At 42.1% G+C, this 21,445-nt stretch overlaps 1 protein-coding gene and 1 pseudogene across 1 annotated transcript; one reads left to right on the forward strand and one right to left on the reverse strand.

The window, feature by feature from the left end:
- Positions 1–1,500: 1,500 nt before the first annotated feature.
- On the forward strand, positions 1,501–13,619 carry LOC120724551 (annotated as a pseudogene).
- LOC120724557 (PC-esterase domain-containing protein 1A-like) lies at positions 13,537–17,463 on the reverse strand (the record flags this gene model as incomplete). Its single annotated transcript, XM_040016809.1, is given in 8 exon segments — positions 13,537–14,379; positions 14,595–14,783; positions 15,487–15,543; positions 15,678–15,922; positions 16,524–16,546; positions 16,549–16,673; positions 16,885–17,117; positions 17,344–17,463. Coding segments are annotated over 6 exon segments (747 nt in total), but the record flags the coding sequence as incomplete, so codon positions are not given.
- Positions 17,464–21,445: the final 3,982 nt, after the last annotated feature.

The raw sequence follows: 21,445 nt of genomic DNA on the forward strand, positions 1-21,445 counted from the left end.
ACAGAACATACCGGACCCGGTAAATAGCCCGCTTATGCGACCATACTGCGCGCAAATTCGAGTTAAATCCTCCTACCAAAGCTGGGACAGCGGCTACGTCGAGTTAGTTAAAAAGCGACGTGAAAATACCAGAACTACATAAATCTCGCCTTCATAATAAAACAACCGCGATACACCGGTTACCTTTCCCAAGGCAAATGACTAACAATAGCTTTAATTTTGAAAGTAGCTGCCGGAAAGAAGGTTTGCAAGCCCGATTGAAAACTTTTCAACCATCAAATCCGGGAGTAGCCACCCCAAAAAAACACCACCGGCCAAGCTTTATCAGGAGTTAAACTTTTTAAGCCCCATGAAAGTTATTCTAAAAGCTACCAGAACAGTCTACCTTGCTCTGCACAGACGAGGTGATGAAGTCGGGACCTGGTCCAGTCGCTGTGGCGCTGTCACCGCCACGGGGGTTGGCTTCGTCCCCGGTGTGTGCCGGCCGGCAGGCACAGCCTCTCCTCCGCCACCTGATTGGTCGGCTGCGCATAGGCCTCTGGATAATTACACGTCAATACGCATCCAGGGACCCGATACATCCACACCAAAACGGTTGTGTGTGTGCGTGCGTAATAACTCATGAAGGGCCTTCGTGTTACTGTAACACAGATATGTGTAATAAGTGATCAACCCAAAATAAAAATGAAAAATAATAGCAAGAACATAACAATAGAAGAGAGTTGTCTCCCCCGGCCAATTTAATGTATCCTTTCTTTTAATTTTAACTTATTACTAATATAGCACAATTAGACTAGTGCAGGGGTGCCTAATCCCGGTCCTCGAGAGCTACTATCCTGCAGCTTTTAGATGCATCCCTACTCCAACACAGCTGAATCAAATGGTTTGATCTCTTCAGCATGCCATCATGTTTGGCAAAGGCCTGATAACAAGCCATTCATTTGATTCAGGTGTGTGGGAACAAGGATGCATCTAAAAGCTGCAGGACGGTAGCTCTCGAGGACCGGGATTGGGCACCCCTGGACTAGTATATTAATTGTCATGGTTATTTTGTAGAACAGAAACCAAACTGTAAAACAATCTGACTACTTATTTGCCTCCCCTGTAAAATGTGATGATGTGGTTTTTAACCGCCACATTTTTTAACTGAAATCTCAGTAAACCAACAGCAAATCCCATTCTTGTATTGTACCGTGTTTTTTCATAACCGCATAAACTGGGTGTTTTCATTGCAAACAGACTTTACCAGCCACGAGGGGCGCTATATATATATATATATATATATATATATATAGGGGCGCTATTTCTCCCATTTCTGCTTCTTTTAGTCTGTCAGGTTGCCGGAAGTGACCTGTCAAAAACGGAAAAGCTCACCGGATCCGTAAGCTATTTAACCAAAAACACCAGAGGATTATTATTTGCATGAATACATCAAAAGGCTTAATTTAAAGACAGGAATCTGCGTATATCAGGCAAGTTGCATTACAAAATACACCTGTGTCATGTTAGCTGTTTAACAGCGCCTGTCTCTCGGACTTTAGCCTGTTGCTAATGTTTCAAACCGTTTTGGCTAGTTAGAGTATAAGGCTTTGGAAAGCTGTTCTAAATAATTTGTTACGACGTGGTACATAGCATTTAAAAGTGGTCTGGTGTAAAGAGTCAACATTAAAATAGAATTAGCATAATTGTGTGTCGGGACATTTGTCCCCATTGAGTCATTGAGTACTTTGTCATTATTGTTTTGGCTCAAGCCTTTGACTTTCTTTGGATGCATTTACTTTTTGCAAGTGCGTATCTGACTTGTTGCTTCTTAGTTTAAATAAACCTGTAAAGTAGCTTATTTAGTATTCGACCCTCTGAGCAACAGTTCGACCGGAAGTAATCGTTAGCCTGTGTGTGTCACCTGTGACCCACCTCAATCTTTAACTTGTTCATTGTTAGCATGTACTAGTCTTGCAAATACCATGGGTTGATATTATGTGAAATGAATGGGAATAATGGCTAAAAGTAATATAACCGACCTTTTTGTGTGTTTTCATAAGTCTCACTTGAATGTCATGTACATTTAGCTGTAGTAAATCAGATTAATGAAAAGTTGATCTCATAGCTGTTTGAATGGGTCCTTAAAGTAACCAACATCCAAGTCTCAGCTGGTTAAATATTACCCTCCATCTCTCAGTTCAAATCAGCTGTGACGTTTTGTGATCCCTCCCTGTAATCGCACTCTTGTGTTATCCTCCCCTCTCTCTGAAAAAGCGGAGAGCATGGGGAAGTAGAGAAAAAGTTGAGTCTTCTTTCGGCTGCAGTGAAACCGTATTAAACTTTAATTATGGCTTTGAACAGACGTCACTCTTACACTCCCAGGGTGAGTAACATGAGTACTTAACAGCAAATGATGCTGAAATTAATACAACAGTGATAATTTTTGATTAATCAATTTGAAAAGTAACAGTGAGTTATTGCATTATAATGCTAAGAAGTAAGGATTTGTGAGACTCACCATAATGTCAATGTGCAATCCATCCACATCTATTGGCTTCATCAGAGTTGATACGTATTTTTAGTAATTTATAAAAAAGTATAGACAGACCTGTCGATGAGAATAACATTATTGTCTTAATATTTACCACACAAGTAGATTTTTAAAAGGTCTGTCTGTCTAAAACCAATGAATCGGTAGGTGAATTATTTTCATTCGCCGTCTTGTTTTAGTGAGTATAATCCTCTGTCCCAGAAATATTAAACCTCTTCTGATTTATCCTGCCCTGTGGTTCAAACTAAGATAGCATGGATTCACATGCTTCTACATCTCTATAAAAGGATTAGACTCTTACCACAGTCCCAGTTTGTCTTCAATGTGTGCCTTTGTCTGAGCAAGGCAGAGATACTTTCTTGTTTATTGTAGTCCGCACCATATGACTGGCTGCAAGTATGCTTCTGTGCTGTGCAGCCTCAGGGCTGTTTTGTCATTGAATATTTTCGATTCCTAAGACTTGATGTTAAAGGCTAAAGCAAGGAGAGTGATGGTACTTTGGAATTCTTAAATATAAACAATAAATTCTCTAGTGTTTCATACTTTGGCTTCCTTATTTATTGTCTCTTTCCTTCCACACATTGTACTCCTTATTTATTATTGTTTATCTACCCTTTCACCTCTTTCTCTTTACCTGTATCTTCAGCTGACCAGCCCACTGATCAGCAGAATGAGCAGCACAGGAACAGTGGAGAGTAGTAAACCTCCAAAGGTGGGTCCTTTTTCTATGCAGACATAACAAAGGAAGGAATAACATGGCTTATAACTCAAAGAATTTTTATCTACTTTTTGTCTCCCAGATTGGCTCTATAGTCAAGGTGACAGGAAAGGGTCAGCGCGGCACTGTTGCCTACATTGGCGCTACCCTCTTTGCTTCTGGGAAATGGGTGGGTGTCATACTGGATGAGCCAAAAGGCAAGAACGATGGCACCGTGCAGGGCAAACGCTACTTCACCTGTGAGGAAAATCACGGCATATTCGTCAGGCAGTCCCAGGTTAGTGACCTACCGGTGGGCACAAGAGGAACTGATGATGGTGTTATGGCATCAGCACTGAACTTTAAAGATCCAAACAGGCAGATGACATAATAAATGTACAAATGTGGCAGACTGACATCTTTTATTCTCAACTTTTCTTCTGTTTTGTGTCCATATTTGTTCATTATTCAAAATAAAGCTTTGTAATTTGTTTGTGGTTTTTTCAAATGTTGTCCTGATTACACATTTTTGTTCCATTGTACAGATCCAGGTGGTAGGAGATGGCTCCAGTGGCCACCTCACCAGATACCCCTGAGTCTGGAACAGCAAAGACACTTAAGCAAAAAGGTGAGCAAGGACCACAACTGATACTCGCGTTTCTAAAACATAATGCCTCAAAGTAAGTATTGATAACAAGAGTGTGCAATAAATTATTTTATTATTTTTTTCTAGACATTCCTGAAACTCTCAAAACAAGCAAACAGGTAGGCAAACACATTTTTGATCTCACTTTTTTTATTTGTCAATTAAGTAAAAATGCGACAAGTCGGTTACTTGGATTTTAATATTGGTGCATGTACTTTGGATTAAACAACATCCAAATAACCCCTAATTTAAAATTTTCATTGTGACAGTTGTTATTAAAAGGTGATCAGTTTGACCCCACTAGTTGTGACATTTGTTGCAGACCAGCCGTTTGTTGTTGTTTTTTAGTTTTGTTTTTTTTCCTCCTTTATGATGCGATGTTGTTTGTTTCGGCTCTCAGCTGCTGGGCTGAATTCTCATGTTTTGTTTTTCTGGATACCTCTTTCAGCAACCAGCGAGCATTAAAAAGTTAGAGCTATATTTAAATTCAGCACGTTTGCTTGGTCTGCGTTATACTCGTGCTAATGCAGCAGTTCATCTTTTTGCACTTAAGCTCTTTATCTGTTGACATTTGCACGGGTCATAAAGACATAACTTGTGATAGGTGCCATTTTCAGTGCATTCTCTTTTGGTTTCCCCACTTTACTTTCATTAAGCTTTTATTATTTATTATTCTGGTGAAGGCATGTCGTGTACATGCGTAGACGACAACACGGTGACAGTTTCAGGTTCTCCTGATGCTGTTCATGTCAGTTCTCTTTGTGTCATAATTCAATGAATTCTTTTTTTTTTTTTTTTTCAGTTTTACATTGTTGCATGATCTCAGTTTTTTTTTCTTGTCCCTGTGATCTCAAGATTAACTTTGCTCTTGATGATTTTAAATGGTGCATGCAGCTACACTATGTGGACAAAAGTACTGGGCCACCTACACATTACAACCGACAGCAGCTGCTCGACCATGGAAACTGTGGAAACCCAGTTTGATGTTGATGCCGGAGAAAGTTTGGAACCTTGCAGTTTTAGAGTCGGTAGATAGTTTGTGGCTTTTATGCACTGTGTGTCTCAGCACTTGGCTCGCCTGCTCCTTAACTTTGGTGGTGTGCCAAGCTATGACTGAGTTGCTGAAGTTAATTTCAGAACATTTTCAGTTTTTGCAGATTTTCGAGGGAAGAAATTTCAGACTGACTTGTTGCAGTGGTGGCACCCTGTTACAGTATATGCTAAAATTCAGCAAGTGCTTTAGAATGACCCATTCCTTCATAAATGCTTGTAAAGGCAGGCTGCATGGCTGGGGACTTGAGTTAATACACCTGAATTCAAAGATTCATGGCCCAGTGCTTTTGACCATATGCTGTATTAAAGTAATGATCTGTGAATACAAAACTAACAGCAAATGCTTCTTACGTGCTTCTAATCTCTTATCTTGCTTTACCACTGGATGTATGTATATCTGTGTGCGTGCGTGTGTGCGTGCACGCATCTCCTCCAGTCCTCTGCCCGCCGCTTGGCAAAGGTGAGCTCGCCTATAGCAGAGTGGAGAGGACAAATGGAATGCAAATACATGAGTTAATTCTGAAAAGTTTGATTATTTTAATGTTTGAAACAGTAGACTCTGGGACCATAAGAAGCAGATTTCTCCTCATGAAATACTTGACATTGAAGAATTGTATGAGTAATAGTTACTTGAGGTGTGTGATCTTTCGTTGACTCAGGAGGGGCAGACTAAAAACAGGATGTTAATATCACTAACCTGGTTGTGTATGATAACATTAAGGGGTAGTACTAAAAGCTTTCGTTATTCATCTTCAGTCTAACCTGCATTTAGTTTAAGTAACTGCTCTGACACAGTTTCTGTGATCACACTGTGGCAGTGGAAAACGGGTCTCACATCAGCTACCTCCCTCCCCTCCCTCCTGGTCCGTCGCTCCAGCCTGTCGCTCAGGGTACGCTCCATCGTGTCATAGAGCTTCAGCTGACACCTCACAGGGAGAGGGGTGAAGCACATTACTGACGTTATGGCACAGGTGTATACTTGCAGGGTGGTGTCTCATGTAAGGGACACTGGGAGGTGATTATATTTGGTAATCATTGTATCACATTCATTTCACAGATGAATCTTCCAACGTCCACTGGGTTTATTGAAGGTTCTTGTTCACTGTGGTCCAAACTCCTGTTTTGATAGTTGGATTGTTTGCCGATGCTTTACAGCACACCTCTTCTTCTGTTTTTTGCCTGTTTTATTTTTAAACTTCTCCCGCTCGTCACAGTCCGTTCATAATCTGCTTTCGTCAACAGGCATCTCGTGAGAGTCTCGGATCCTCTCTGTCTGGTGATGTCAGTGAGGCGGGCCTGTCCTCCCAGCAGGGTGCTCTGGGCGCCCCTGTCATACCTCAGCCCAGCGGGTCACCTGCAGCTGCAGCTGCTTCTGTTCCAGCTACTCTGAGCAAGGTAGGCCATTAACCTAAAGAAGAGGCTCTTCTTAGAGAAAGGAAAGAACTTTAATGAGGTTCATGTTCAATCCTCTCAGTTCTGTCAGCTCATCTCATCTCCAATCATAAATAAGAAATAAAATAAAAAAATTAAAATGAATTGTTTTTGTTGTATTTCATCCGTCTTATTATAACCAGGTGGAACCTGCAGGGCTTATGGCTACATGCATGATGCTGGCATGTGTTTACTAACAACATCAGGGGGGAAAACTATCCTCAGCAGACCTTCTCGATACTTATCCATGGTTTTCATGTCCTCACGGGGAATTTTCTGGTGATGACATCCTTACATCACTGTCTCTAAGGGAAATGATTGAACTGTAGGAATATATCTCTCTCTCTCTCTCTCTCTCTCTCTCTCTCTCTCTCTCTCTCTCTCTCTCTCTCTCTCTCATCTCCTCTCTCTCTCCCTCCTCTCTCCTCTCTCTCTCTCTCTCTCTCTTCTCTCTCTCTCTCTCTCTCTCTCTCTATCTCTAAAATAAAATGGACTTTGGAGTAACATCGTATTTGTTATACATCATGCGTCTGGGATTTTAGTGGTGGGACTTGATTAATATTTTGCTTTTTTTGGTCCCCTGGAGGAGAAACTGGAGACTTTGAAGATGAAGCGAACAGAAGACAAAGCCAAGCTTAAGGAACTGGAGAAACACAAGATCCAGTTGGAGCAGCTTCAGGAGTGGAAGAACAAGATGCAGGAGCAGCAGGCCGAGCTGCAGAAACAACTCAAAGAGGCCAAGAAGGTAGACTGGAATGGATGAACTTAAATAGTCATCGGTGCTACAGTGTGATGTCTTTTTTCTCAAGGTTTTGGGAATGAAGGAACAACCTCTTAACTCATCAGGCTTGCCAGTTTAATGCTTTATTTATACCTTCTTACTTCACAGGAAGCCAGGGAGGCACAGGAGGCCAAGGAGCGCTACATGGAGGAGATGTCTGACACGGCAGATGCCATAGAGATGGCCACGCTGGACAAAGAGATGGCAGAAGAGAGAGCAGAATCGCTCCAGGTTGAGGTGGATAGCCTGAAAGAGAAAGTGGAGGAGCTGTCAATGGACCTGGAGATCCTTAGGCATGAGATTTCAGAGAAAGGTGCGTTTGGAAAAAAAAAAGCAGCATGTTTATAATAACCACTGCTATTCAAGTCATCCACAAGGTCTTCTTATGTATTCTGTATCCATCTCATTTCTGCTCACTTCTCATCAAGTGCTGTCCTTTCTGTGCACTGTTTCCTCCTGCAGGCTCAGATGGAGCTGCCTCCAGTTACCAGGTCAAGCAGCTGGAGGAGCAGAACAGCAGACTCAAGGAGGCGCTGGTCAGGTCAGTAGCAAATACCTTTTTAAATGAAGGTATTTGCCTGCTCTTTGTTACACTGCGTACAGATAAATAAAAAAAGAAATCACATTAACCTGCCTTAACTCGTAAAAAAGCAGTAAGAGAAGACAAGTCCTAAAAAAACAAATAAACAAACCAAAAAAACTCTTCTTTCTGGTTCCTCCTCAGGATGAGAGATCTGTCTGCTTCGGAGAAACAGGAACATGTGAAGCTTCAGAAGCAGACGGAGAAGAAGAACGTGGAGCTGGAGACTCTGAGGACTCAGAAAGAAAAACTGCAGGAAGACGTCAAGCAGGCAGAGGCTACAATCGATGAACTGAAGGAACAGGTAAAGGATGTATACATAAATACAGAAAGGCAATGGTTTATTTAGGTTCTACTGGTTCACAGTAGCTCATAATACATGGTAAAAAATATTTATTGAGACTAGTCATTGACAGCAAAGATGCATGTCCTTAATCTGAAAACTTGTGAGACTTATTTGTGGAAACTAAAGGTGTGTGTGCGTGTGTGTGTGCGTGTGTGTGTGCGTGTGTGTGTGCGTGTGTGCGTGCGTGCGTGCGTGCGTGTGTGTGTGTGTGTCAGGTGGATGCTGCTCTGGGCTCAGAGGAGATGGTGGAGACCCTGACGGAGAGGAACCTCGACCTTGAGGAGAAAGTCAGAGAGCTGAGAGAAACCGTGACTGATCTGGTCAGTGCAGCTGTATTTATAATAGATCTAATAGAATACAACTGACACTCCTTAAATCTCCAACATGACACATCCAGGACGAAGGTGTGAGGAAAAGGTTTGAATGAGATATTTATAGCAGACCAACCACTTTTTCTTTTTTCTTTTTGCATTAACAGGAAGCCATCAATGAGAGGAATGATGAGAATGCCAGAGAAACAGAGATGGAGCTGAGGGAACAGCTCGATCTGAGTGGGGCAAAGGTCAGAGAGGCAGACAAAAGGGTGGAAGCTGCCCAGGAGATTGTAGCTGATTACCAGCAGACCATCAACAAATACAGAGAACTCACTGGCTCACTTCAGGTAGGTGGATGGAGGGGTAATTCTGCAGGCCTGCAGTTCTATTGTCCTGATGCTGTAAAAGGTTTGTTTTATGCATTAGGAGGCCAACAGGGAGCTGATCAGTCAGCAGAATGCAAATGCAGAACAAGTTCAGCAACCACCTGCAGAGCTGTTTGACTTTAAGATCAAGTTTGCAGAGACCAAGGCTTACGCCAAGGTAAGAGAGCTCCATGGTGACATACAACCTCGGTGCCAGTGCTGTTGGTTTTCTTTATTTAAACAACTAACCTCACTCTTTGTCTCCAGGCCATTGAGATGGAGCTGAGGAAAATGGAAGTAGCTCAGTCGAACAGACAGGTGTCCCTCCTCACCTCCTTCATGCCAGACTCCTTCCTTCGCCATGGTGGGGACCATGACTGCATTCTGGTTCTCCTGCTTATACCTTGCAGATGAGCCTGGGAATGAGGCAGACACATGACAGGTTTGAATTCTTGTGCTCGATTTTAGAATTACCTGGTTGTAGTGCGTTTTTCAAAGAGCTTTCCCAAATCCTTACTCAGCTGTGTCTGTATGTGGTCGATATTTTCTTGTCCGAAGGCTGAACTCATCAGTAAACAGGCACAGGAGAAGTTTGACTTGAACGGGAACCCGGTGCAGGGAACAGGGCTCAGAGGGCCTCCGGGAGAACAGCGCAGCTTCGCTTCAGGACTGGTTTACTCCCTCAGCCTGCTGCAGGCCACCCTGCATAAATATGAACAGTAAATATCGCAGCTTTACCAATAAAGATGCAGGAATAAAATAGGTGAACATACCTTCATCACTGGGTCGATGTGTTTTACTCTTTTCCTTTTTCCCTGCACTCGTTTAGGGCTCTGAACACCTGCAGCGTGGACGTTTTTAAGCGCATGGGAACCCTTTACTCTGAAATGAGTTTCCATGAACGCTCTCTGGATTATTTCATAGATCTGCTTCATAAAGATCAGCTGGATGAGACCGTTCAGGTGGAACCTCTCACTAAGGCCATCAAGTACTATCAGGTAACGCAGGGATGTGTTTTACATTAAAACGTCACAACTGGAAATTTCAGTTGTCGTATAAATTGTTATAAACTCACTGACATCTACAGTTACACATGTTCATTATATCAAGTATCTGTTATATTGTCTTCCAGCAACTGTATAGTGTCCATCTAGCAGATCACACTGAAGACTGCACAGTGCAGCTGGCTGATCACATTAAGGTACATCAAGCATGTTTAAAAGCAAAGTTAAAAAGATTTCTACCGTTTCACTTGTAATGCAGGGCTATAAACCAGAAATAACACTATTATAAAAAAAGTGTTATTTAATATGTCCAAAATGTATAAATCTGTAAGGAAAAAGAAGTGTCGGGTTTTCCTTTTAAATGACACATGCCGCCTTTTCACCTCCAGTTTACTCAGAGTGCCTTGGACTGTATGGTAGTGGAGGTAGCTCGTCTGCGCGCCTTCCTGTCATCAGGACAGGAGAGCTCTGGTTTAGCAGTCCTTCTGAAGGACCTGGACACCTCCTGTTCTGATATCAGAAGATCCGCCGTCGCATGCCTGGAACAGATGTAGCTGGAGTCCCCGCTGCTCTCAGTTTTGGACCAGAGGTACGGAAACATGTCATACAAACTAACGCACCATTGCTGATTGGGATCTGTATAATTACAGCTGTACGCCTGACATGTCTCTCCTCATATGGCAGGTTTCAGAGACGCTGACCGAGTGCAGGCGTCAGTTGACCCGTGTGGTTGCGGTACTTTAAGAGGTAGCTGCAGCTGGAGCTCAGATGGTTCCTTCACTGGGAGAACAGGAAGGTCTCAATGCTCTTAAACTGGAGGATATTGCCTGCAAGGTTGTGGAGCAGGTACTTTCACATTTAACAGCTGCTCAGGCCTCTTTAAAAGGCAAAACCTCTTTTTTTTGTTTTTTTTTTTTGGGAAATGTAAGGACTTATAGTTCTAGTTAATTGGCACGCTTAGCACATCAGATGTTTGATCTTGTGTTCTGAGCATTTTGCACAACTTCAGTAGGTTGTGTATTAAGCACTGTTGATTTAATCTCTTGCTATTATCACAATCTGCTTTCTGTTCTCTAAGGTATATGGCTCCCATGGTGTAAATGGTCCAGAGTTAATGCGGCAGTCTTGCAGCTCTGTCATCACCACCATGAACAAGATGGCTACAGCCATGCAGGAAGGAGAGTATGATGCTGAAAAACCACAGGGAAAGGTATTTGTGTGGTTGAACAGTCTCACAGTACTCATTTCACATGGTGAAGTCCCCAGTTTGGGACTTTTCAGACTAATTCTCACTTCACCAATTAGACTCTTCCAGTGGAAATGAGAGCAGCCACAGTCAGGGCAGAAATGACTGACGCCGAAGGTCTGGGAGTCAAACTAGAAGACAGAGAAACCGTCATCAAGGAGCTCAAGAAGTCTCTCAAGATTAAGGTAACATGCTGAAGAAAGGTTGTGCAAAAGGACCTGCCACTTCGAAGTGAAAGGGACTGGAAAGATGAAAACTGAACAGACAGGTATAACAAGCATGGCACTGTATCTCCTTTTTATCTCAGGGTGAGGAGCTGAGTGAGGCCCATGTCCGCCTCAGCCTCTTGGAGAAGAAGCTGGACACCTCCACCAAAGATGCTGATGAATGTGTGGAGAAGATTCAGACAAAACTGGATGAGAACCTTGCCCTGCTGAAGAAGAAAGTAAAGTAAGATTAATAAACAATGAAATTTTCCTCTCCATTTTCTTTATTATGGCGATGTTTTCCTCATTTGACCCTCCCCGTTACTCTTCTCTAGGGAGTTTGAGGAGACAATGGATGCTCTGCAGGCTGATATTGACCAGCTGGAGGCTGAGAAGGCAGAGCTGAAACAACGACTCAGTAACCAGTCAAAGATGACCATTGAAGGCCTGAGAGGTCCACCTGCCTCAGGAATTGCCTCCATCGTTCAGGGATCAGCAGGAGGTGAAGTTCCCACTTCTTATTTATGCTCATTTCTTCTCAGCAGCTGAATTGATGGTGTTTTATATTTGATGGTGGTTTATATTAATGTCACATGTAATTGTTCTAACCAGAGAAAAGCAATTGCAATTAACTGGATTTTATAAGAAGTCTTGCAAAAATTGAGTATATTCTATTACAGTGAAACTTTTCCTACCAGACTTTAACTAAATGAAAGTGAGGCGAATCGGCACCATCTAAGGAGAACCACAAGGTGTCGTTGTTTCCACAATCATTTTATTTTTCCCCATCAGGTCTGCCTCCCTCTATGGGAGGGCCAATGCAGGTGGTGGACTCTCCTCTCCTCAGGCAGCAGATTGAGGCCCAGAGGCTGGCTATTAAACACCTTAAGAATGAAAACAACAGACTCAAGGTATGCTAGATTCAAGCGTGTGTATGTGTGTGAATTTACAGAAGCCGTCTTGATTTCATCATTTTTTCTATATTTGTCACGCTTAAATGTTTCAGATCATCAAGTAAATGGTAATAAAAGACAAAAATAACCAGAGTATAAACAAAATGTTTTTAAATTACATTTTTTAAATGTTTTAAAAAAACAAAAACAATTTCTTTGTCTAATATTAACTTGTTTGATAATCTGAAACATTTTTAACAAATATGCAAAAAAAGGAATTTAAAAAAATAGGGAAGATACTTCTTATGTGTGTGTGTGTGTGTGTGTGTGTGTGTGTGTGTGTGTGTGTATTTATATCAAAACAAAACTATAATAATAAACTACATAAACTTACAGGCAGAGAAAATGAGAGCCCAGCTAGCCTCCCTGCCGCCGCTCCGCCCTGCTAAACTCCCACAAGTGTCTAAAGAAAGAGCCTCCAGAGGGACTAAACACAGGGATATACAGAAGGACTGACCAGCTGCTGGCAACCCTGCTCAAGCTGAGTGCCGAGGTTAAAGTGGTGGACATCACTGGAAAGACGGCAGGTATGTGGACACAGAGGTTTTAAGTATTTTCATATTTGGAAGAAGACTTTTGTGAGTTTGCTAAATGCATTGAGCAATTATTTTATAACTCCTTCATTTCTTACAGTTAGTGCAAGCGCTCAGCTCCTGGAGCAGACAGCTCGTCTGCAGAACCTCAGTGATGCTCTGGATAAACTCAAGGTGCCGCTTCAAAAAATAGTTTCTATTACACAATCCTTATGTTGTCTTGTTATCTGACAGCAGTGCAAAAGCAAGCAGTCTGACCAAGTCTCCTGTTTCAGGGTGAGGTAGCCGAACATGTGGTCTCATATCAGCCTGGAGCAAAGGCTTCTTCTGACTTTGCCACATTCCCAGTCACCTCTTTTACTAAGGTATTACTATAGTAGTATAAAAGAATATAAATGATTCATGTTATACAACAGTGGAAAATATATTTCATGTGCATATTTTTTGTTTCCTAGGCCAAGGAAGAGAAGCAGGGAGACACTGTATTCATTGGCCATGTTGCGGTTCCTGTCCACGGGTGCATGGAATCGCAACGTGGCCAATGAATAAAGTCCACCGTCTCGTCCTATCAAAGCAGCAGTTGCAGCAAGTGCACAGTCTCCTCATGGTTTAGAGCAGTAGGATCACACAGAGTACCTTCTTATTCCAGCTAACACTTCAGCATTCCTCCTATTTGTCTTTTTCACTTTTCTCAGGAAACTGTTTCCACTTATAGCACTAATATTATCGACCCAGAGAAGTGTCTTTATAAAAGTGATTGTTTTTCTGAATTTCAAGACTCCCGAATGTGATTAAGATGTCATGATTTCATTATTGAAGAAGTTTCTGTACCAATGTTCACTCTGTGCAAATGGGAAGAACTACAAAGCAATTTTTACTGCATTTGCAATGACTGAGGTTTTTTTTTTTTTTTTTTGTATTTGTGCAAGTCGGACAATAAAAGATAGCAGCCCAATTCTGAGCAAGAAATACTCAAATGTACGTTTACGTTTATATTACAGTGTAAACTTTCACTAATATGATGAAGTGCCAGCTGACAGTTTGTCTGCTTATTTTGGTTTCAACCTCATTAACTTAAGACGATCTCACCAAGAAAGTGTGTGAAACATTATTCAAAGGAGTTTTGCAGACACAACCACATTAACTATAGCTGTTAATATAAGTGTTCAGGGTTTAACCCCCCCCCACCCACCAAATCTATACTATATCCAACCTGTGAGAAATGTGAAGAGACAAGAAGAATAATGATACACATTTTAGCAATAACAGTCAACACTTTAATTTTAACTTTAGAGCACAAAATACAAACTTTGAAATCTGAAATTTAAAATGTCTTGTTGGTGACAGAAAGATTGAATTTAGACAACTAAGAAAATGTGTAATAAGGGTAAACTATTGTATATGTACAAAAAAAAAGATGCTTCTTATTAGTAGATGTAAAACACAGGACTGCAGTTAAAATGAAAAATGTCCTGATGATACAGATGAATAGATACTCGACGAATAGAATTTGGACGCGTCTGCTGCTTGTAAAACACCTATTCAGTAGTAGCCGCCATTGTAGCCATAGTAAAAGGGTCTGTGTTGGGTGTACGGGGCATAGTGGTGTCTGGCGTGCCTGCTTCTCATCACATGCTGATGATTGTACTCCTGGTAGGGCTCAAAGCGGTGCAGAGGCCTGTAGTCAAAACCTGCAGGACACAGGACATGTTATATCTGGAGCCGACATGGTAGCTTCAAGTTATCACATCTTTGCACAGTGAAAAAGCTAATCAGCAACTAATCAAAAGACATCGATACCTGAGTTTTAAAGCAAATATTTTGACAGCAGAGTGAATTCCAGCATGGGTGTCTATCTTTTCATTCCATTACAAGTATGTCCACATTCCACTCTATGCACACTTACCATTTCTAGTCTCTCTGTACTGATTTCTGTGGTGAGGTTTTGGTGGGAGTGCAGCTCTCTGCGTTCCAGCAGATTCTAGGTGACACATCTGTGGCCCTGGGTTTTCAAAGTTCAAGTAGTTAGTGGGGAGTGAATCGCTGAAGAACTCTGCCCGGCAGCCATTGTAAGGTATCTCTGACAAGCGCCAGTCTGTGAAACAGAGACAGCAGAAAAAGGGTCACTTTTAAAAGGAGCATTCTGTGTATTGATGCATTCAGTCTGCAAGGCTGTAGTCATTCCTTTGATTGTTTTTTAGATATTTGTTTTGTATCAACCTACATCAACACTGATAAAATCTACTGCAACAGTTTCTCCGTGGCAGAAACACCTTAAAGACCGGGAATGAGTAGCAGTCTTTCCTATTTCTAATAACTGGTAGGACATTACTAGTACTTTGACACACTAATAAAACAGCATGAGAAGCTGCTGCAAAAATTAAAACTGTCAAGCTACATCTGCACATAACATGGGTACTTTTTGAGACAGGTTTTTCTGCATTCATCTTGAAAAATATCTACGCCCACATAAAAACACACAAGACGCCCTGAAGCGATGTCAAGAACTTGCCAAAACAATGTGCGACGAAACAACCCTGACCATAGAGAAATCTGCTTAACTTGCCCACACATAAATACACAAGTTGTTGTTCTGGTGATGACAGTACCTCTTAAGCCTTTTATGGCTGAGGGGTAAAAAGCCACGTCCACTTAAATACCCACATACATGTTGTCAGAGCTTCAATTGCTGTTGCTTCTTACTACAAGATTCTCAGTAATACTACGGTCATTATCCAAACTTTGTAAACAATAAGTCTGTGTTCAAGGTCTCTGCAAAGTTTGCATAAACGTCTTACTTGTGTGTTTTGGAGCACTGTTATAGGTTGGCTGTTCCTCAGCAACCTCCGTGTGATCTACACCCAAAAAAAGGGAGAAAAAAGGTGAAGTTCAAACCCTGCAGAAAGCTTAGACACCAACAAACCACATTTTATCCTAGAAGTGCAAAATATTTTCCTGCATGTACGTGCGACTCCTGACTTCCTTTCACCATACAGTCACAGGACAGGGCAATATCACACCCCAGGCCTCTGCAGCGTGCTGTAACAGAAGAGAAGTTATCTTGCGATGAGCAACTGCGTTCCAGTGGACTCTGTCCTTCATTCGATGGTGCAGTGAGAATCTGAACTGGAAATGGAGGTCCAACACATCCATCCCATAGACATCGGCCAGAGTTCCACTGTAGAAGTTGGCTTCAATCACATCGTAGCGCAACTGGGGTGCCTTGTGCTCAATCTGAGGCAAATAAGGGGGAAGGCAAAGCTTTAAGGCTCAAAACAGAAGATGGTAAAATAAAAAAAAATTAAATAATTTTTAAATAATTAAATAATTAAATAATCTTTTAAATACTTAATTTATAAAGTAAGTATTTAAAAAAAACTCAAAAAAACTACAGATCGCACCATAATATATTTATTAAAATTTATAAAAGAAATTTAGGCATCCCCACTTTGACACAGTAGCATCTGCTGTAATAGTTACACCTCTGATGAAGTCTCAAAAGCTTTATTTTGATACCAAGATTGCAATTACAACTCTGAATAAACAAAGAAATACTGACATATCCAATATACTATTAATTTTGGGCATGTTATTTCAAATAGAAATGACCCTTGGGGTTTCAGATGTTAATGCTATTCGATTTCTGCTGTTACTCAGCCTCTAAAAGCACTTGGCTGAGAGGACAGTGGCATCACATTATCCACTACAGGCACATGGCTTATGCAAATTTTTTAGATCAGCTTTCCCCAGATGACAAGAGACTTTTGACATGCAATGTGTTTAACACGATCAGATTAGTGTTAAATCATAATATAAATGGGACTTGCTAACGGACCTCAGGCACCAGGAAACCGCCTTGATCCTCTCTCCTAAGGGCATGGTGAGGTTCCACACAACCAGCCTTTCCTCTGGCAGAGCCTCACGCAGCTCGTCGAAGAACCTATGAAGGTTCTCCTTGTAGTCATCAACCCAGCTGCAACTGTATCTAGAACACCCAGTGCAGACATAAACAGGAAGAACAAAAATCACTACAGTGGGAGGAATTCAATTGGGAAAACAAAACGTTGTGCTATGATTCTTCTGAACTGATAGATGCACACAAAAAACTCCATCACTCTCACTTCTGACTCATCTCACATTATCTCTTTAATGAAATCAAATCAACAGCCTTATTAATAGTTACGCAATATACTCACCTTGAAATATCCCAAACACAGGAGTTAACAAAAACCACATCTGGTTTCAAACCATGGCGGAAGTCCTCCAGGATGCTCTTCATGTAGCGAGAATAGATACGCGTCACGAAGTAAAAACGGACCAGATGGTGGGCGGACTGAAACTGTCGAACTTCCTTGTACTCTGTGCCGTTGTGCATTTGACCCAGACAGCCCCCTTCCACCAGGCAGTCCTGTTCGAAGCTCATCTCACCCTAAAGAAGTGTGAGGACAACACAAACGAGGAGGTGAACAGATATAAAGCACGTCATTCAAATACACCCATTTTTTTACATTACAATTTAAATGACACCAGTGGCATGATTACAAACTTTATATTGCATAAGTTAGCTGAGGTTTTAACTGGTAGCATGCACATGATTATACACCCTGCACGCTTTTTTGTATCAGTGTATAAAACTGGTAAATTTTAGCCCTTGCCTTGCTCTGCAGTTGTCTCAAGGAAAGATATTTCTCTTTTTGTACCAGCAGAACAAGATCCTTGTACACTGCCCGCTGAACTGAGGAAGAAATAAAATGATAGATTAGAAGTAGTCCCCATAGATTAGTACATTACATTATACAGATTCGATAGTAGTCCTTTCATTGGGCACACCTTTCCAAGTGCACTTTAATATTTAATTCATCACTTAGCAGAAAATGGGCTGGTTTTAGCATTTTAGAAATTGCTGATAAACTGAACTTGATTACTACCATCTATTTGAGCCAGAGAATGGTTTAGAAAGGGAAAAAATATATACAAGACTTCTGGATAAAAATGTCTTGATGACAGCAGTTGACACTGGGGCACAGGATACATTGAATAGGGTCAGAATTTAGGGCTTAGAACATTGAGTTTTCATAGGGTTAACAACATGAAAACATGGATCCATCCTGGATTGGGTGAACAATTTAACTTGCATGTAACAGTGAGAAACACACTGTCTTGGCGAAAGAAAGCGTTTTCGTACAACTTCATATAAATTGCTGTAACTTTTGATAGAAGACTCAGACAAACATGTTTATGGCTTTATCTTATAGAACTCAATATCCCCGTGCTGGGCAAACAGGTTTTGCAGCCGTTTGAGCTAAGATTTTAAAATTATTCACATAATGAAAACCTATACTTTGTTTCAGGCGAGTTTCCCATTCAAATGCATGTAACAGTGAGAAACACACTGTCTTGGCGAAAGAAAGCATTTTCGTACAACTTCATATAAATCGCTGTAACTTTTGATAGAGGTCTCAGACAAACATGTTCATGGCTTTATCTTATAGAACTCAATATCCCCGTGCTGGGCAAACAGGTTTTGCAGCCGTTTCTCACTGTTACATGCATTTGAATGGGAAACTCGCCTGAAACAAAGTATAGGTTTTCATTATGTGAATAATTTTAAAATCTTAGCTCACACAGCTGCAAAACCTGTTTGCCCAGCACGGGGACATTGAGTTCTATATGATAAAGCCATAAACATGTGTGTCTGAGTCTTCTATCAAAAGTTACAGCAAGCTTGGCATTTCACCAGGGCTTGTGTTGCTGGCTGATGCGATCCACAATACACAAGGGCCTGTGCTACTGGCTGAGGACATTCACATTACACCAGGGCCCTTGGTGCTGGCTAATACCATCCACATTTCACCTGGGACAGTGTTGGTAGATAAGGCCATCCACATTACAACAGGGCCTGTGCTACTGAATGTGGCCATCCACATTATACCACAGCTAGTGCTCCCTCTGAGGCCCACTTCACGACAGCAGGGCCTGCGCTGCTGTCTGAGGCCACCTATATTTCACGAGGGCTTGCTGTTGCTGGCTGATGCGATCCACAATACACAAGGGCCTGTGCTACTGGCTGATACCATCCCCATTAAACCTTGGCCAGTGGTGTTGGCTGAGGACATTCACATTACGCCAGGGCCTGTGGTGTTGGCCAATACCATCCACATTTCACCAGGGCCAGTGTTGTTGCCTGAGGAAATACACATTACACCAGGGACAGTGCTTCCTGTGAGACCATCTTCACCACAACAGGGCCTGTGCTACTGGCTGAGGCAGACTACATTTCACCAGAACGCATGTTGCCGGCTGTGGCCATCTACATTTCACCAGGGCCTGGCTGCTGTCTGAGGCCATCCACATTACACCATGGCCTGTGCTTCCTGTGAGGCCATCTTCACAACACTAGGGCCTGTACTGTTGGATGAGGCCATCCTCATTACACCAGGTACAGTTCTTCTTGTGTGGCAATCATCACCAAACCAGGGCCTGTGGTGCTGGATTAGGCCATCAACATTTCACCAGGGATTGTGTTGCTGGCTGATGCGTTCCACAAAACACAAGGGCCTTTACTACTGGCTGAGGATATTCACATTACACCAGGGCCTGTGGTAGTGGCCAATATAATCCACATTTCACCAGGGCCACTGTTGTTGGCTGAGGCCATACACATTACACAAGGGACAGTGCTTCCTGTGAGGCCATCTTCACCACACCAGGGCCTCTGCTGCTCATTGATGCCATCCACATTACACCTGGGCCTGTGGTGCTGACCGATATCATGCACATTTCACCAGGGTGTGTGGTGCTGACCAATACCATCCATAGTTCACCAGCGACAGAGTTGTTAGTTGAGGCCATCCACATTACACCAGGGCCTGTGCTACTGGCTGAGGACATTCACATTACACCAGGGCCTGTGGTGCTGGCTGATACCATCCACATTTCACCAGGGCCAGTGTTTTTGGATGAGGCCATTCACGTTATACAAGGGCCTGTGGTGCTAGCCAATACCATCCACATTACACCAGGGCCAATGGTGTTGGCTGAGGACATTAACATTAGACCAGGGACTGTGTTGCTGGCTGAGGCCACCTATATTTCACGAGGGCCTGTGTTGATGGCTGATGCCATCCACAATAGACCAGGGCCAGTGATTTCTGTGAGGCCATCTTCACTAGACCAGGGTCTGTGCTGCTTGCTGATGACATCGAAAATACACCAGGGCCAGTGATTCCTGTGAGGCCATCTTCACCAGACCAGGGCCTGTGCTGCTAGCCATCCAAATTACCCAAAGGCCTGTGTTGCTGGCCGAAAACAACCACATTTCACCAGGGCCTGTGATGTTGCTGGATGAGGCCATCCACATTATACCAGGGCCTGTGCTACTCGTTGATACCATCCACATTTCACCAGGGCTTGTGTTGCTGGCTGATGCGATCCACAGTACACAAGGGCCTGGTCTACTGGTGAGGACATTCACATTACAAAATGGCCTGTTGTGCTGGCCAATACCATCCACATTTCACCAGGGCCATTGTGGTTGGCTGAGGTCATACACTTTACATCAGGGACAGTGCTTCCTGTGAGGCGATCTTCACCACACCAGGGACTGTACTGTTGGATGATTCCATCCACATTACACCAGGGCCTGTGCTACTCGATGATACCATCCACATTTCAGCAGGGCCACTGTTGTTGGCTGAGGCCATATACTTTACATCAGGGACAGTGCTTCCTGTCAGGCCATCATCAGCACACCAGGGCCTGTGGTGCTGGATGATGCCAACAACAACAACAACAACAACAATCTTTATTGAAGGGAATCATTGCCATGGTAACAACAAATGGTAGTTAAAATTTTTTTAGCATTAACAAAGATGAGGAGATACATTTACTGAATACCAAATAAAGACACCTTCAATGCTAAAGATATCACAGGTGTAATGTCATGTTGCTATGGTTTAGATTTTATTTTCTATCATTCATAGACTATGATGTGTTTGTAGTCACATGGACATCTCACACTGATTTCAGGACCCTGCAAAGAAAACAACATGGCCACCATGTCAAATCAAATCAAATCAAATCAAATCACTTTTATTGTCACATCACATGTGCAGGTACATTGGTACAGCACATGTGAGTGAAATTCTTGTGTGCGAGCTTCACAAGCAACAGAGTTGTGCAAAATACAATAATGTAAACAAGCAAAATACAAGAATGGCTACATCTTAAACTAATAAATATATGTACAATATATAATGGTATATGCATTTCTGGATGTGTATACTAAATATTTTTCTACGTGTGTGTGTGTGTGTGTACACATATTTTACAAATTAAATAGAGTAAACAATGAATAGAATATATAAAATAAATAAAATAAAATATACAGAGTGAGACATGTGCAAAACAGTGGCGTTACTGTACAGTATGGAGTGCATAATGTTAAGTGTGCATAATGTTAGAGTGCATAATGTTAATCCATGTTGGATTTTTGGAGTCACAAATCTAGGCTAACGTTAGCAAGCTGCATTCAGAGAAAACTATGGATTTTGGGACTTGTGAGCCATACTTTTCACTGGCAGCTTTATCTACATTTAAATTAAATCAATGTCTCTCCCAGAGCTCCAGTTCGGTGGCGTCTTATATGGCTCGATCACCTTACACTGGTACCAAGATCAAAGCTTTCAAAGTACGGACATCTACGTGCGTTTTCGATCTGGATGGGTAAATATGGTTGTCATCAGAGAGGTGAAGAAC

Source organism: Simochromis diagramma, unplaced genomic scaffold (assembly GCF_900408965.1).
Source record: "Simochromis diagramma unplaced genomic scaffold, fSimDia1.1 OVJJ01000695.1, whole genome shotgun sequence".
Taxonomy (NCBI): Eukaryota; Metazoa; Chordata; class Actinopteri; order Cichliformes; family Cichlidae; genus Simochromis; species Simochromis diagramma.